Source organism: Myodes glareolus, chromosome 6 (assembly GCF_982192425.1).
Source record: "Myodes glareolus chromosome 6, mMyoGla1.1, whole genome shotgun sequence".
Classification (NCBI taxonomy): domain Eukaryota; kingdom Metazoa; phylum Chordata; class Mammalia; order Rodentia; family Cricetidae; genus Myodes; species Myodes glareolus.
The window spans coordinates 45,073,792-45,093,008 of NC_142031.1; the positions used below are offsets into that span (position 1 = coordinate 45,073,792).

At 36.7% G+C, this 19,217-nt stretch overlaps 2 gene segments (V, D, J or C); both read left to right on the forward strand.

Annotated features, from left to right (window-relative positions):
- Positions 1-6,503: 6,503 nt before the first annotated feature.
- Positions 6,504-7,068, forward strand: LOC148121784 (immunoglobulin kappa variable 1-39-like). The segment is given in 2 exon segments: positions 6,504-6,585; positions 6,708-7,068. Coding segments are annotated over 2 exon segments (378 nt in total).
- A 6,719-nt stretch (positions 7,069-13,787) lies between these two features.
- LOC148121785 (immunoglobulin kappa variable 1-39-like) lies at positions 13,788-14,287 on the forward strand. The segment is given in 2 exon segments: positions 13,788-13,842; positions 13,965-14,287. Coding segments are annotated over 2 exon segments (378 nt in total).
- The last annotated feature ends 4,930 nt before the right edge of the window (positions 14,288-19,217 follow it).

Consider the following 19,217-nt stretch of genomic DNA (forward strand, 5'->3'; position numbering starts at 1 on the left):
AAAGCCATTAACTTCTAAAATTCTCTAAGTGAAGAGTAGTAACTTATCAGAAATTGTCCTATTCATAGTGAAATATTGATGGATCCAACTAGGGGCAAGTAACCACAGCAATGAATTCAAGAGTACAATTATCATGTCCAGAATCCACTGCTTCAAAGAGTCCCTTGTTTTCCTTTTGTCCTTATATTTTTCTGCATTCTCTTTGAGATGTCCCTTTAGTGTCCCTATAACACACCATAGTTATTCTTAACACTTTGAAAACTTCTTAGCCTCTACATTAAATACTAACCACTACATAAAGGACTTTCTTTGATGAAGGTTGACAGCATTACTAATTTATAGGTATAAACATAACAAATAAAAAAAAACAGTTTCAAAACATGACTTTAAGAAAAATATCAACTGTAGGTTACCCCATAGGACATATAACTTCCTCAGCCATGGACTCATCTAGATTTGCAATAGCAGACACCCATTCTCTGCCAGAAAGTGGGTCAGAGATTTAAACAGAAAGTTTATGTTTAGACCCATGATTGGGATTATTCTACCAGTTAGCATCCTGCTAAACAGATGACCATTATTGTAGATGATGAAATCCATATCTTAGGAAGACTTTTGATAACCTTTTTGTCTATCAGGATTTTGCAAAGCAACTACCAGAAGAGAAAAAGCTGTCTAGCCTGAATGAAGCATTTATCTCAATTACACCACCATTTCTGTATTTTCTGCAACATAATGTATGGTGTATTTATCAACAGTATTTGTGAAATAGTTCTGGTGGGCAAGCAAGAAAATTGGCAATACTTGTATTGTCTTGTGTCTTTGGGCCTCACTTATAAAGAGAGTTATCTATATGACATGCATATTTATTTTATAACTTGGGATTTCTCAAGGAACATTGCTGTGGAATATTATTTTAGTTATCTAAAGATGCATTATATTGTTTATGTTGTGTAGTATCACTTTAATCGCATAAAGTGCTTAGTTCACACACACACACCTGATAATGTGGGCTTGGTCTCCAGATAGTGAAGAAAGAGTCTTGCAAAATTTTTCCATATGTGCTTTGTAAAACGTGCACTTACCATTCATACATATCACAGACCTGAAGAAGTAGGAAGAGAAAGAAGGAGGAGAAATTATTACTACTAATTCTGCTTCTATGACTACCAATACTCCTAGCAATAGTAACAGTGGTAAATTAGTAATTGTAGTAGTAATTATGAAAAGAAGAAGATTTACAAATTAACAGATTTCTTAAATTGGGTGAAGCAAAGTGGGCTTATATCCAGGAATGTCTGTCTTCACAGTGGAGAACCAGAGAACACAGCTGCTTAGTATTTGGAACAATATACCCTAGTAGTCTTCATCTGATAATCAATTTTATAATTTTCCTAGAAATCAAATTATCTTTAATTCACTTTGGAGATACAAATATTCAGGTTTTTGATGTCAATAAAATATGTCTACACCAGTGGCAATGTCAGAGTCATCATCAGGTTACATAAAATTAACATTAAGAGAAGAAAAATTTAGATGAGTAACTCCAAAACCAGATATAAGAGCCAGCCTGACTCCCCCAGCTGCATGGCGCTGCCACCCTGGAGACTAGAAGCTGCTCCGCAAGCCACCCGGGGCCATCCCATCATATTATTTTTAAAAGAACAAAATTTGGTGCTGGGACTCAAGAGATTCACCCGCCAAGGGCCAGTCCCGGCTTCACATAATGTCCGAGACTGTGAGCTCCAACTTCCGGGATTGAATCGGACCGAGGGCCTTCCTCAACACAGCCAACTGCCTAGACTCCTTCCTACAAACAGCACCAGCTTCTAATTGTAAGTTTCCTCATTCCAGCCAGCTTATCTGAGCCTTTTTAACCCAGGATTGACTGGTCCTCCCTGTGTTTCTGGGTTTGGGGAGGGGTACTTCTACACCCCATCACTGGCATCCATTATGGCTTGCGTCCTCTGTTAAGCCCATGACTGGGACAGTTGGCCTGGCCAGCTCCCACCATTCCCGCAACTGGGAACCTGGGGTTCCCAGGCTTCTTCCTCTTTATTTCAGTCTTTTCTTCCTTCCAACCTTTCTTGCGGACATAATTGGCTGATCCGGTTCAGCCTATACCCCCCACATGTGGATTGAGGACGCTCACTCACATGTCCTGGGTGGTCGATTATTTGCATCTCACCTAAACGGGGAGCCGTTCCCCATAGGCTCGAGATGCCATGGTTTTTGCAGGATTTTCACGGTCTTGACCTGGGAAAGCAAGTCGTACCAACCTAAATATGCCTTAAATTGTCTGTTTATGCGGGTTTTTCACGATTCAGACTCTGCATAACAACCAGGCGGCCCCCGGCTTTTAAAATTCCCGTGGTCTTTCCATTCAAGCCACAACACGTGGCCGCCGATATGTTCATTGGGGTCAGGCGACTTTATTGCTAGATTCACTGAGAGCCAGATTACACGACCAAGCTTTCTCATTCTTATGTATGTCCTGCCTTTCCCCTCCCCCTTCTCAGTGTTCACTGAAATCCTCTCCTTAGCTGTGATTACAGGTGTTTTGCATAGTGACGTGCTTTCTGATAGGGCCCATCAGAAACATGCACTTTGCCTAATTCCTGTTCTCTGTGTATAATGATTGTTCATTTCATCTCGTTTCAGAGTACAAAATCATAAACTGGTATGTACTTTTAAGCTGTTTTCTACCATTGTCAGTTCTGCCACTAATCTTAATGTTACAGTTTTTTTTCTTTCTGTCTGTCTTTTTGCAAATGTGGATCTTACTTATTAAGAGTCAATACAGTCAAACTCAAACCCAAACTTCCAGACAGATTCTATACTACAGCTATACCTAATAATCAGCTCTCAACTGCTCAGAGATCTGGGAAATGTGATATTTAAATGTTTAATTATTTAAAAAACTTTTCATAACAAAAAGAGACAGGTTGGCTCCTAGCAAGCACTCTGTTTCCTCTGAGAAGACAGAAGACCAACGTCCATCTGCAGTTTGCTTCGACTGCCAAGCGCTGACCATTGAGCAAAAACTGCCTATCACCTAAACTGGAGACCTCCAAATGTGGATATAATCACTGGAATCGACAGTCTAGTTGCGCAAGTAAGGTAGACCTGTCTTCCTAAAGATTTCCTAGTCCACAGGGTCTTCAAAAGCCTGGCAGGCTCTACATTAAACAACAAAGGTCAAATGCAGTCTTCAGCGACCATGGAGGACCAAAGAATAGCTCTGGGTGCCAACCAAGTAAGTTCTCTGCCATTTTTTAATCAGTAACTCAAGTAAAATCTTATCCTTCTCAAAAATCTCTGGCAGTCTGATAGCTGAGAGGTTTTGCCAGGTTGTCTCACCAAATAAAAATACTTTACATTATAATTTCTGTTTTTACAAACCCAAGGAGTTCTTAATACAATATATATGTCTAAAACTTCTGTTTTTCTTTTAAGTTCCAGGGAGCCAAATTAAGGAACCCATCATAAACAGGTCAGATACACACCTCTCAATTCCCTGGTCCTAAAATTTTTTCTCAATTTAACTTTGTCCTCTGTTCTGCCAACACCCTAACCAGGTACCAGGGACATTTCCATGCCACAGACACCTGTCCTGCTGGGAGCAGAGACCAATTATGCCAGGATGTAACTAACACCCAACTTCTCTCGGATCTCCCTCACCCCCACACCCCCCAAAGACGACGCCCACAAATCAGCTGGAAGCAGTTTTGAGAATTTGCCACCCCAATTCCTTCAACCTATAATGTCTAACCTTCTACTTTTTATTATAAAAAGAATCCGGGAATGTTAGTCTTCTGCTGTCACTTTAAGAACTAACTACACCCACCCCAGCCACTTTTGGACCTCCCCTGCAGCCATCTTCTCTCTCTCTCTGGTGCGCGTGTGTGGGTGCGTGTGCACGCGCACGTGTGTGTGTGTGCGCGTGTGTGTGTGTTTGTTTCGTGTCGTGGGTACGTGTGCCTTTGTTTTCTTTATGTTTGTCTATGTCTCCCTTTCTTTAAGTAATAAATGTCTAGCATTATGTATAGCCTTATGTCCATTTACTCTGCCGTCCGCTGTAACCGCCCGCCTGACTCCCCCAGTCGCATGGCGCTGCCACCCTGGAGACTAGAAGCTGCTCCGCAAGCCACCCGGGGCCATCCCATCATATTATTTTTAAAAGAACAAAAGTAACAATCATTAATAACACCACCAGTGCAGGTAGAATTCTGAATGAAAGTCCAATCAGAAAAATTTAGTGACTTCATGAGAGCAGAATCAGGGATCAATTACTAAACCTTTGACAACCTAGGCATACTACCTGGATTCTGGTTTGTTTGGCTATTTCATAGTCAGTGAGCATGGAACAGATTTAACTCTCCTTATTTTGAGCCAAAAGATTTTTAAAAATCACTGTATAGAGCCACCAATATGGTGATGCCCTTGAGGGGAAAAAAATATCTCCTACCCAGGTAATGGATAAGGGCTATGTAACAGCTTCTTCTTCTGTTCAACCTTGGTTTTCTCTTTGCTCTGAATATTTTATAACTAACTGACTATGTGTTAAGTTAGTACTAAGAAACAACACTGATGGGGAACTTCAGTCAATCACATTCTGCTTAGGGTGTGTCCCCCTGAGGCCACAAAAACAAATAAAAGATCCAGGTACTCTTGCCTCTTCCTCTTTGCCCTCTGCGTTCCTGGATCACTGGAACCCTGTTTTTTTTTTAAGTTTCCTTTTTTTCTGTTTATTAAAGCTGAATTTTATTTTAAGTTGGTCTGGTTAATTACAACTTCCAATCGAACACACCCATCACAGCACAAGTCCAATACTTCTGCATTTTTATTAAAGAGTACATGAGAAAGTCACACAAATCTCAAGGACAAATTTATATTATACAGTAGGCTTGTTTGAGTTTCTTAAAAAGTGTTTTCAAATTTTTTATAAGGCACCTGTGCTCATCTTTGTACCATGACCACACACATTCTTAGGAATAACACACAAACAAATTTATATATTACTTAATTGATTATTAGGGTCATTAGAAAAGGGAAATCAAATGTTTCTGGAAGTCCCTTCATATTTGCACATATTATAAAAGTTGATCTGGTAAGATTTCAGATTTCAGATATCATGCAAAATAGTTATTTTCTCATTATAGGATTTACACGAAAACCTCCTATTACCATTCATTAAAATTTATGAATAATGCTTCCCCTGGATACTGGGGTAATTATATTAGAAGGCAGAATTGCCTTACCAACTTCAAAGATCACAGATATACCTAGTAGAAATTAGAATAAATAGAGGGAAATCATTATTATTAATCTACAAAAGTCTGCTCTTTGGTTCTTCTGATAGATAGTGTGTCATGTATCTTTAAGAAACTGTTTTATGACTAGTTGTTTTTTCTCACCCATCAATCAAGTCCGGACCCCTGGAAAATCAACTGGTTCAAGCATAGTCTTGTCTTCCACAGTTATGTTTTTAAAGGACCCCAAGCACTTCCTGGATCCAGGGCAAGGCTACTGAAATAGGAATATTCTATTTTGCCTGCTGAATAAAAGGGTAGATGGCCAAAACAAAAATATAGCTTTGAGATACTTAGTGTTTGGATATTTGTGTTATAAGGCTGTGCAAAGTTTTCTTCATCTTAGTTTATTTGCAGACTGAGATGCACATGCACACAGAGAGGTTGCTGCTTCAATCAGGAGGATGCCTCCAGTTGATGCTCAATAGTGAAAAGTGAATATATCATTTGTAATACTCAGCAGAACTATATACTTTTTATATTGTTAAGTCTGTCATCACTAGTAAATCCTTCATGCTGAGGAATTGTGGGACATAGTAGTACAGGAGGGTTCAAATATGGAGGATCTCAAATGAGACAAAGGTACAACTAATGTAGTCTGATTGAGAATGAAAATACCACAAACTTCAGATGGAGGAAAAACTCCACAAATGTAGTTGAGATCAAAGATTTATATGTGTATTCCTTGTTGTGTACTTTAGTAAAAAATGGTCAAGGCTGTTAAGTATTTTTAATTCATAAAATAAGATCCGCATTTAAAAAATCCTTAAATGTAATGAAATAATCACAGTAAACTAACACAATAACTTCAATGAGGGTACATAATTATTTCTAGCCAATAGAACTACATCAATGAGTTAAAGGAGTTCCTTTTCTGATGCAAATTTTGTGACAGTAGGATATGCCTCTTTACAACTCACAGTATATCTTTGATATATAAAATTCAAAATCAATGTTATGATAGTATGAATTTTCAAGTAATGTCTAAAATGTTATTTATATATTTTAAAATACATTCTCTGTTTGTTAATGTGTGGTCTGGCCTTGAGCATCTGGGGAAACAGGAGTTGTGTTCAGTTACTGGGATTAGTAATTGTTGCAGCTGTGCCCAGTCCTAACTGGTTTGCATTGATTTGTATGCATTCACTGAAAAGTCTTGAGGATTTCTTCATATAGCAGTACCATCCTGAGCACTTGTCATTGCAAACAGAATTCAGCATGGACATGAAGACCCCCGTTCAGCTACTTGGACTCCTGCTGCTCTCACTCCCAGGTAACAAGGGAATAAAATGGGATTTCCTCTCTTAGACAGTGATTATTTTTTACTGGCATTTGGTGGATGTCTTTTTTTATTACATTTAACTATATGAGAATTTCTTATGTTTCCATTCCTAGGTGCCATATGTGACATCCAGATGACCCAGTCTCCATCCTCCCTACCTGCATCTCTGGGAGACAAGATCACTATCACCTGCAGGGCCAGTCAGGACATTAGCGATAATTTACACTGGTACCAGCAGAAACCAGGAAAATCTCCTAAACTACTGATCTATTATGCAAATAGCTTGGCAGATGGGATCCCATCAAGGTTCAGTGGCAGTGGGTCTGGGACAGATTATTCTCTCACCATCAACAGCCTGGAGTCTGAAGACATTGGAACTTATTACTGTCAACAGGGTTATGATTATCCTCTCACAGTGATACAAGTCATAGCATAAACCTCCATGGAAGCAGAAGTGAGAGGATAGGTTGTCTCAGCTGCTCCTCTTCATGAGTCACTCACTGAAACGGTTTCTCAGATGTCACATGATATTTACAGAATCCCACACAGAGATATTTATTTTTGTAGAAGAGGCTAAACAGTCCTATCTGAACCCTAACAATCTTCCTTCTCGTTGATCTCTAGCAATACAGAGTACAAATACCTTTTCTGCCATTACAAAGGACAAAGACATTAATTATGAAGATTCTTAGTTGTAACTCCTTCTAGTACTTGTACAGACAAGTAGTAGCTTCTGTGGACATTCCAATCATACATTATTTAAATGCAATAAATTAACTTCTAAGTAGCAGCTTTTAAATGGCAGTAAAATATTATTAAGAAAAGCAAATAGTAAAAAGAATTCTTGGTTTTGTCACGTAAGCTAGAGCACATGTGTTAGAGAAAGGGGAAGTTTTCTAACCATGGCCATCTGCAGTGTCTTGAAATCACAGTCATGGGTGTTAATACAGCTGTCTGCAGCATTTCACTTAGGATTCCTCTGCCTTCTATAGCCACTGGTCTGCTTATAAGTATCAAAAAAGTGAACCACTCTCATATGACTTTCAATCTCACTCTATGGATTACAATTTAAATTTTTTTATATAAAATTTTAGTCAGTAAGGGCTACTTGAACATGTCTGCAAGTGGCATTGCTGAAGAACTGATATTCCATAGTACATTTTTAGAAACAAAACAAAACATCAACTCCACAATAGTGATCTACAATTCTGATTTTTTTGAGACTCTATTTCTACCTCTCAGTAGAAAAATAACAGGCTTTGCATGGAGCCTACTTGATGATGGGGTATTCTTGGATTTGGTTTTCATCCAACCTCTAGGAAAAGTAGAATAATCCAAAAATTCTCTTTTACTCAAAAACATTGCCAACAGTATGACAAACTGTGATAGGTACAATTTCACTGCAGAGACCAATATGAACTGAACTTTGATAAGTGTACAAAAAGAGAAAACAGTGGACATTTGTCTTCTTTTTGTAATATGACAGTGACCACAGAGAGAACCGAAGTAAATGAGTATTGCAGGAGGTTTCTGTCCCACCCAGTTCCAAAATAAATACACAGCAAATATATTATTTGTAATACTGTTTGGCCAGTAGCTTAAGTGTATTGTTAGCTAGCTCTTATTACAAAAATTAACCCATTTCTATTAATATGTGTATCACTATGAGGTTGTGACTCACTGACAAAGTTCCAGTTCACAGGCTGCAGGGAATCTCTGACACCGTCTTCTTTCTCCTATTATTTCCCTGCCTAGGTCTACTTAACCCTATCGCAGGTCAAGACAGCTTCTTTCTTTATTATCCAATAAAAACAACACAAAGACTGAAGGACCTCCCTCACCATTTCCCCTTTTCTGTTTATACAAAAGGGAAGGCTTTAACATAGTAAAATTACATATAATGAAACAGTTATCAAGCAAGAATTACAGTTACAATATTTATATTTATATCTACTTTATCTTTTATCATAACTAAAGAAAAGTATAATTATATATTCTTCAACTCCATCAAACACTCAAGAAGGATATAACATTCCCAAAGTAAACAGGAAATGCATCGTAATCAACTTCCTAAACTCAAGAATTGACAGAAATATATCGCTGCCTGGACAGTCACCCAAAGTTCTTCTGTTCTGTTGGTGCATCCGTCTTCATCCTACAGGCCCATAATATCTAACAGACTTTTCCAGAAGCAGAAAATTTCAAAGACAGCTCCACCATTATTGGCAGTTTTTCAGTCACTTTTTTCTGTGTCCTACAGAATGTCTGGAACACTCTTTCATGAAGTTGGATCCCCAAAGGAGGGTCTTGCACTTAAACAAGTCCAGCAGCCATCTCTCCATGGGTCCCAGATGTCCAGCTGACACAGCATAATAGCAAGTAGCCCAGGTTAGAGCAGTTTCTTGCCCAAATAGCTAACAAGTTCTATAAAGAGTCTCTTCAATGCCTATCATCCTCTTGAAGTAGACTGGTGCTGCTAGGAGAAGATGTGTCTCACTGTCATGGAAAGTACTAAATTCTTAAAACATTCAAATGCCAGATTATTAATGTCTATAAAAGACTTGAAGAATACCTGTTTAATTGCAATATATCTCTATAGATCTAGAAAATCTAATGAAATGACTACAAGTTTGACTGTTAAAGGTGACTCTTTATTAACATTTATTTCTTAATTATATATTATGATTTTAAATGAACCACACAAACAAAACACCTTAATGAAGAGCAGAAATATATATATATATATATTTATATATATATATTCATTATACATATAATATATAACAATATTGACCCTAAATTTGTATCAATAACCCAAAATTCATAAAAATATAAACTTCTACAGAATATTCACCTTTAAATGTAAACAAATATTTATAAACAGTATTTGGAAATATGGGTGTAGTTCTCTAAACTGCTTCCTGTTTTTTTCATGGGTGAAGTATTTTAGGGGTGTTCATAGTGGCCTTTCAGGGAATCTTGGTCCATCAAACCACATTAGTCTGGAATTAGTCCACAGGTTCTCATCTTCTGTTGAAATAAAAGCAGAATCTCTTTTCCAAAGAAACAAATCTTTAGGCCTAAATTTTGGAATTAAGATACATTTAAAATATATAGGGTGGTTTAGGTTAGCAACCCATGCAATATCTCTCTGTACTTAGCTCCTTCACATTCAAAAAATTCAAATAAAACACTATCATATACATAACATAGACTCTCTGTGTATTTTCCATCATTATGTGCCTTATTATTTCTTTATCTTTTTATCTATGATTGTCTGTACTCTGTCTCTTTAAAGACTTTGTTTAATTTTTTATAACCATTTACTTCTTTTTATAACGCTCCCTCTCTTTTTCTTATCTGTCTCAAGCTTACATACATTTATCCAACACTGTGACCCATTTAGAGATTTTTTTAAAGTACCTTTTTTTTAAGTTGAAAAGTTTCTCTGGTGTTTGATAGATGGCTCAGTAGTTAAAAATGCTTAATGGTCTTCCAGAGGAGTTGAGTTTAGTAACTAGCACCTATGATGAGCTGCTCACTCTTGCCTATATGTCCAGATCCTGAGTGCTGTACACACTTCTCTGTTCTACGTAGGCTCTCATGTGTATATGTATGAAGGAAAAGATACCAACAAATAAGCACAATGTTTTTTTTTAAATATCATTCCCATGGATAGAATGGTAGTATTTAAGTGCAAACACAAAAGTAAAGGAAAAGAGTTATGCCTTAGAAATGGAATATGAAATCCAGAATAGCAGTTATTGCAATCTAATAAAAACCATTGTCTTGATTTCTGTTTCTCTGATGACTAAAAATGTTGAGTATTTCTTTAAGTGTCATTCAGCCAATTCAGAGTCCTCTCTTGAGAATTCTCTGTTTAGGTCTGAACTCCATATTTTAATAAGGTTATTTGTTCTTTCGATGACCAATTTCTTGAGTTCTTTGTATATTTTGGAGATCAGACCTCTGTCTAATGTGAGGTTAGTGAAGATCTCTTCCCATTCTATAGGCTGTCAGTTTGTCCAAACTCTGAAATTATATCTTACACCTGTTAGAATGGACAGGATTAAAAACACTGATGATAACTTATGCTGGATAGGTATTTGGGAAAAAAGAACAGTCCTGCATTGATGGTGGGAATATAAGCTGGTAAAAATTCTTTGGATATCTGTATGATTATTTAACAGAAAATTAGGAAATAACCTTCCTCAAGACCCATCAATACCACTTTTGGGTATATATCCAAAGGATGCTTAATCATACCACAAGGACATATTCTCAACTATGTGCATAGCAGCATGTTTGTCACAGCCAGAACCTGGAAATAAGCTAAATGCTCCTTGGCCAAAGATTAGAAAATAAATTGTGGTACATTTACATCATGAAGAACTATATAGAAGAGAAAAATAATGACATATTGAAATTTACAGGCAAATAGATGGAGTTAGGAAACATCATATTGAGTAAGGTAACCCAGACCCAGAAAGACAATTATCGTATGTACTCACTCATAAGTAGTTTTTAAACATAAAGCAAAAAATAAAAAAACAAGCCTACAAATTACAATCGCAGAGATCCTAGAGAACAATGAGGACCCTAAGAGAGACATACATGGATCTAATCTACATGAGATGTAGTAAAACACAGTATCTCCTGAGTAAACTTGGAGCATGGGGACCTTGGGAGAGGGTTGAAGGTTAGAGGGGAGGCAAGGAGAGGAGCAGACAAAAATGTGTAGCTCAATAAAATCAATTAAAAAAATTTAACCTCACTCAGGACACTGTAATAAAACCCTTCGGCTTGTTTGTTTCTGTCATTTTGATACAAACTAGGGGCATATGGAAAGAGGAAACTTCAGTTGACAAAAAACGTCCATATGATTGACATCTAGAGAAATATGTGGTAGAGAGAGGTAGCTTGGGTAAACTAGCAAGTTTGCAGTCAGAGATGAATGCCTTCCAGACAAGCCACCCTGGCCTGGCAGGCATTCTAATCATGTGCTAGTGTTAATAAGAAAAATGTTCTGGATTTCCAATCCTGTATTTCACTTTTTGAAGGATGACAACCCACTAATACTATTGTTCTTACTACAACATTCAGTGAAACAGAGTCCAGGTACATAAAGAATCCAATGGAGGGTAGGTACTGACCATTGTCCCAACTGGAGTAAGCATGATGATCACACAAACATTAACAAGAAATTAGGTCATTCAGTTGATGTGATTATGATCAGAAGCTAAACAGAAAAGAAATTTCTTTTGAAAGGAAACATTGGTGCCTAGTGTAAACCCACAGAGGAAGAAGCCTGGACTGTCCTTCTACCTTAGAGTCAGAGCAAAAGTAGAGAAAGGAGCAAAGTTCTTCTTATGTCCAAGAGGGGCCTCCTGGTGCTGATCTGGCCAGAGAGTGTGAAGATGGTATACCGTTCTGCACAGTCAAATTATACGATTCAGAGATTTAAATAGTAGAAGTTCATCTTAGGGATTGAAAGTTCAAGATCAAGTTTTAGCAGGTATACATGACACCTTGTGTTTCAGAATGTATTGTAAGTTGGCCATTTTCATGTCTGCCACTCACAGAATTTTTCTTTTCATACCTGTCATCAGTGAGCAATCAATGTCACAGAGCCCACTGTTTCTTCTTTTCCTGAGCAAATTAACTATAAGATAAGTTGACACATATAACATCCAACATAAATTTCATTCTTTCTTACACTGATATTACAAATATGCTCACATAGACAGCAAGGATATATTATGTAAATCGTGAGGAACAATTAAGTATTTGTGATATATTTTTAATAATCCAGAGTTGGAAGATGAGAGGAGTTAAAAATCTCTACATAGTTTCCAAGAGTAGTACACAAAACATAGAGCAAGTTTTTCTGATTGATAACTTAGCACACTATATACCTGTCCACATAGTACTGATAAGACAGCAGACCCAGTTCAGTCTCACATGTCTAAATGTTGACAACTTGTCTCTGACACTTTAAATTTCTCAGTAGCCTAACATGGTTACTGAGAATATTTTGGGGTTTAACTGCTTTCTGTAAGTGTCTCTCTTTCATTGCTACATTACAATAAAATTACACTATTACCCACTTCCCATTCCTCCCTCTATAGTCTCACATAAAACTCCTTATAACTATTTTTTTAAGTAATGGCCCCTTTTTCATGAATTCTTGTTGCACACATGTACATATATATGTGTGTATATACATTTAAATGTATATGTGTATACATATTACTAAGTATATAAGCAAAATCTCCATGACCTGCATAATATTTGTTATACATCTGTTTCAGGTCTGAAGTTTTTGCAGAATAAACAATAGTCTCTATGGAAGACTATTTATTCCACATTGAGAATTCCTTAATTGCCTGTGGTACATATACTGCTTCAAGAAAAATTCTGCTTTCACCAGAAGGAAACAATAACAAAATCCACAACCAATCAAAATACAAAGTTGTGGAGCCTAAACCCAAAGATGCATCTACAATACAATACCTCCACCCAAACCTCAGAGACCATCGTAGAAGCAGAGTAGAAATATTGTAAGAGCCAGAGGATAAGGGTGTTTATGTGAGATTGTGTCTCCAAGGAAATGTGGGAAGCTACACTTACAAAGTCTCAACACTCTGACTGCCTAATTATTGGTTAAAGTGGAAAGCAACAATAGACATTCTAAAAGGAAAGGGCAAAAGCCCATGAGGCTTCAAGCATACACTGTTGAGTTTTTTAGGGAACATTCCATGTGAATTACAGGGCAAACTACAGAGGTTGGGGAAGTGGAAGCAATGCCTGGATTTTATCTATCAACACAATCTCAGCCCCCTCACCCAGACACTTTTGCAGTAGTCAACTGACAGCAGGATATGCCTCTATACAACTCACATTGTGTCTTTGGTATATAAAATTCAAAATCAATGTTATGATAGTATGAATGTTCAAGTAACGCCCAAATGTTGTTTATGTTTTTTAAAATACGTGCACTGTAGATGTGTGATCTGAGCTCAAGCATCAGGGGAAACAGGAGCTGTGTTCAGTTACTAGGATTAGTAATTGTTGCAGCTGTGCCCAGTCCTAACTGGTTTGCATTGATTTGCATGCATTCACTGAAAAGTCTTGAGGATTTCTTCATATAGCAGTAACATCCTGAGCATCTGTCATTGCAATCAGAACTCAGCATGGACATGAAGGCCCCCGTTCAGCTACTTGGACTCCTGCTGCTCTCACTCCCAGGTAACAGGGAATAAAATGGGATTCCCTCACTTACAAAGTGATTATTTTTTTACTGGCATTTGGTGGAGGTCTTCTTTTATTACATTTTACTTTGTGAGAATTTCTTATGTTTCCATTCCTAGGTGCCATATGTGACATCCAGATGACCCAGTCTCCATCCTCCCTACCTGCATCTCTGGGAGACAAGATCACTATCACCTGCAGGGCCAGTCAGGACATTAGCGATAATTTACACTGGTACCAGCAGAAACCAGGAAAATCTCCTAAACTACTGATCTATTATGCAAATAGCTTGGCAGATGGGATCCCATCAAGGTTCAGTGGCAGTGGGTCTGGGACAGATTTTTCTCTCACCATCAGTAGCCTGGAATCTGAAGACATTGGAACTTATTACTGTCAACAGGGTTATGATTATCCTCTCACAGTGATACAAGTCATAGCATAAACCTCCATGGAAGCAGAAGTGAGAGGATGGGTTGTCTCAGCTGCTCCTCCTCATGAGTCACTCACTGAAACTGTTTCTCAGATGTCACATAAGTTTTACAAAATCCCACAGGGAGATATTTATTTTTGTAGAAGTGGCTAAACAGTCCTCTCTGAACTGTAACAATTTTCCTTCCTGTTGATCTGTAGTAATACAAAGTATCAATACCTTTTCTGCCTTTACAAAGAACAAAGACATTAGTTGTGAAGATTCTTGTTTGTATCTCCTTCTAGTACTTATACAGAAACATAGTAGCTTCTGTGGATATTCCAATAACACATTATTTAAATGCAATAAATTAACTTCTAAGCATCAGCATTTAAATGGCAGTAAAATATTATTACGAAAAGCTGATAGTAAAAAGAATTCTTGGTTTTGCCACATAAGCTGGAGAACATGTGTCAGAGAAAGGGGAAGTTTCCTAACCATGGTCGTCTGCAGTGGCTTGGATTCACAGCCATGAGTGTTAATACTCACAGCTGTCTGAAGCACTTCACTTAGTATTTTTCTACCTCCTATAGTCACTGATCTGTTTATAAGTATCAAAAAATTGAGCCACCCTCATATGACTTTCAATACCACAGTATGAAGTACAATTTAGATTCATTTACATCAAATTATTGTCAGTAAGGGCTACTTGAACATGTCAGCAAGCAGTATTATTGAAGAACTGATAGTCCACAGCACAGTTTTGGAAAAAAAAGAAACACCAACACCACAATAATGATTCTACAATTCTGATATTTTTTTTTAAATTGTGTTTGGATATGATATATTTCCTGTGGTTTTCTTTATGTATATATATATATATATATATATATATATATATATATATATATATATGTCTATCTGTGCATGTAGAATACACACAAACATAATTATTATTTTATACAAAAGAAAACAAGTCACAAGAAATAATACCACATTTCTGGGCTTAACATTTTCTTAGTTTTGCTATCTTTGGATTTTTTCCTTAAATTCTGAACTCTATTAATCAAATTTCTAAACTATTTCAGAAATATTTTTTCAATTACTTTGAGTTTAGGTGAAAACTGGAGACAATATGTATTTAAAAGTTGTTCTTGGAGCATGACCTTAAGTGTCTTCTGGCCATTCGAAGTTCATCTGTTGTGAATTCTCTGTTCAGATCAGTACCCCATTTTTAAATTGGGTTAATTAGAGTTTTAGTGTCTAGTTTCTTGAGTTCTTTGTATATTCTGGAGATCAGACCTTTGTCTGATGAGGGGTTGGTGAAGATCTTCTCCCAGTCAGAAGGCAGCCTTTTTGTCTTACTGACAGTGTCCTTTGCTTTACAGAAGCTTCTCAGCTTCAGCAGGTCCCATTTATTCATTGTTTCTCTTATTGTCTGTGCTACTGGGGTCCTACTTAGGAAGTGGCCTCCTGTGCCTATATCTTGTAGACTACTTCCCACTTTCTCTTCTATCAGGTTCAAAGTGGACAGATTGATGTTGATGTCTTTAATCCATTTGTACTTGAGTTTTGTGCATGGTGATAGATATGGATCAATTTTCATTCTTCTACAGGTTGACATCCAGTTATGCTAGCACCATTTGTTAAAGATGCTTTCCTTCTTCCATTGTATGCCTTTAGCTCCCTTGTCAAAAATCAGGTGTTCATATGTTTGTGGGTTAATATCCGGGTCTTCTATTCGATTCCATAGGTCGACTTTTCTGTTCTTATGCCAATACCAAGCTGTTTTCAACACTGTAGCTCTGTAATAGATTTTGAAGTCAGGGATGGTAGTGCCTCCAGAAGTTCCTTTATTGTATAAGATTGTTTTGGCTATCCTGGGTTTTTTTGTTTTGCCATATAAACTTGATTATTGTTCTCTCAAGGTCTGTGAAGAAGTTTGACCGGATTTTGATGGGAATTGCATTGAATCTATAGATTGCTTTTGATAGAATTGCCATTTTTACTATGTTGATTCTCCCAATCCAAGAGCAGGGGAGGTCCTTCCATTTTCTGGTATCCTCCTCAATTTCTTTCTTCAAGGACTTAAAGTTCTTGTCAAATAGGACTTTCACTTCCTTGGTTAGAGTAACCCCAAGATATTTTATGCTATTTGTGACTATCATGAAAGGTGATGTTTCTCTGATTTCCCTCTCTGCTTCTTTGTCCTTTGTATATAGGAGGGCAACCAATTTTTTGGAGTTGATCTTGTATCCTGCCACATTACTAAAGGTGTTTATCAACTGTAGGAGTTCTTTGGTAGAGTTTTTGGGGTCGCTTATGTACACTATTATATCGTCTGCAAATAACGAAAGTTTAACTTCATCCTTTCAAATTCGAATCCCCTTGATCCCCTTATGTTGTCTTATTTCTATTGCTAGAACTCCAAGCACTATATTGAAGACGTATGGAGAGAGTGGACAGCCTTGTCATGTTCCTGATTTTAGTGGAATGGCTTTGAGTTTCTCTCCGTTCAATTTGATGTTAGCTGTCGGCTTGCTATATATTGCTTTTATTATATTCAGGTATGTTCCTTGTAAACCCAATCTCTCCAACACCCTTATCATAAAGGGTTGTTGAATTTTGTCAAATGCTTTTTCAGCTTCCAATGAAATGATCATATGGTTTTTTTCTTTCAGTTTTTTTATATGATGGATTACAGTATATATATATATATAACCTTTTATCATAACTAAAGAAAGCTATAATTATATATTCTTCAACTCCATCAAACACTCCAGAAGGATATAATATTCCCTACGTAAACAGGAAGTGCATTGTAAGCAACTTCCTAAACTCAAGAATTGACAGAAACATCTCATTGCCTGAACAGTCACCCAAAGTTCTTCTGTTCTATTGGTGCATCCGTCTTCAACTACAGGCCCATAGTATCTAGCAGCCTTTTCCACAAAGCATACAATTTCAAAGACAGTTCCACCAATATTGGCAGTTTTTCAGTCCCTTTTTTCTGTGTCCTACAGAATGTCTGGAACACTCTTTCATGAAGTTGGATCCCCAAAGGAGGGTCTTGCACTTAAATAAGTCCAGCAGCCATCTCTCCATGGGTTTCAGCTGTCCAGGTGACAAAGCATAATAGCAAGTAGCCCAGGAAAGAGCAGTTTCTTGCCCAGATGTCTAACAAACTCCATAAAGAGTCTCTTTAATGCCCATAATCCTCTTAAAGTAGCCTGGTGCTTCCAGGAGCAGATGTGTCTCCCTGTCATGAAAAGAACTAAATTCTTTAAACATTCAAATGCCAGATTCTGAATGTCTCTAAAAAATTTGAAGAATACCTATCTAACTGAAAGATATCTCTATAGATCTAGAAAACCTAATGACATGTTATAAGTTTGACTGTTATAGATGACTCTATTAACCTTTATTTCTTAATTATACATTATATTTTTAAATGAATTACACAAACACAATACCTTAACGAGAGCAGAAAGATGTGTGTGTGTGTATACTTATATAAAACAAAATTGACCCTAAATTTGTATCAATAACCCAAAAACCATAAAAATGCAAACTTCTACAGAATATTTACTTTTAAATGTGAACAAACATTTATAAACAATATTTGGGAATATGGATGTAGTTTTCTAAATTTCTTCCTGTTTTTTCTTGGGTGAGGTATTTTTGGGGGTGATCACAGTGGCCTTTCAGAGACTCTTGGTCCATCAAACCATATTAGTCTGAAATTAATCCCCACTTTCTCATCTTCTGTTGAAATAAAAGCAGAATCTCTTTTCCAAAGCAACAAATCTTTAGACCTAAATTTTGGAATCAAGACACCTTTAAAATATATAGGGTGGTTCAGGTTAGCAGCCCATACAATGAAATATCTCTCTGTACTTAGCTCCTTCACAATAAAAAAATTCAAATAAAACACAATCATATTCATAATATAGACTCTCTGTGTATTTTCCATCTTTTTGTGGCTTATTATTTCTTTTTCCTTTTATCTATGATTGTACTCTGTTTCTTTAAAAACTGTTTTATGTTTATAACCATGTAGTTCTTTTTATAACTCTCTATATTCTCTTTCTTCTCTTTCCCTAACCTACATACATTTATTCAACACTGAGACCCATTTAGAAGTTTTTTAAAAGTACCTAATTTTTAAAGTTGAAAAGTCTCTATGGTGCTTGATAGATGGCTCAGAAGTTAAAAATGATTGATGGTCTTCCAGAGAGTTTGAGCTTAGTAACTAGCACCTATGATGAGTTGCTTGCTCTTGCCTATATGTCCAGACTGGATCTGGAAGTGTCCTACACACTTCTCTGTTCTACATAGGCTCTCATATGTTTATGTGTGAAGAAAAAGATACCAACAATGTTATTTTAAAACACAATGTTATTTAAAAAAAAATCTTTCCCATAGATAGAATAGCAATACTTACGTGCAAGCACAAATGTAAAGGAAAAGATTTATTCCTTAGAAATGAAATATGAAATCCAGAATAGCTATTATTGCAGTCTAATAAAAATCATTGTCTTGATTTGTGTTTATCTGATGACTAAAAATGTTGAGTATTTCCTTAAGTGTCATTCAGCCATTTTAGATTCCTCTCTGGAGAGTTGTCTGTTTAGGTCTGTACTCCATATTTTTATAAGGTTATTTGTTCTTTTGATGACCAATTTCTTGAGTTCTTTGTATATTTTGGAGATCAGATATCTGTCTAATGTGGGGTTAGTGAAGATCTCTTCCTATTCCATAGGCTGCCATTTTGTCTTAACTCTGAAATTACATCTTACACTCATAAGAATGGCCAAGATCAAAAACACTGATGACAACTTATGCTGGATAGGTTTTCGGGTAAAGGGAACACTCCTGTATTGATGGTGAAAGTTCTTTGGATATCTGTTTAGTTATTTTACAAAAAAAAATTAGGAAACAATCTTCCTTAGTACTCAACAAT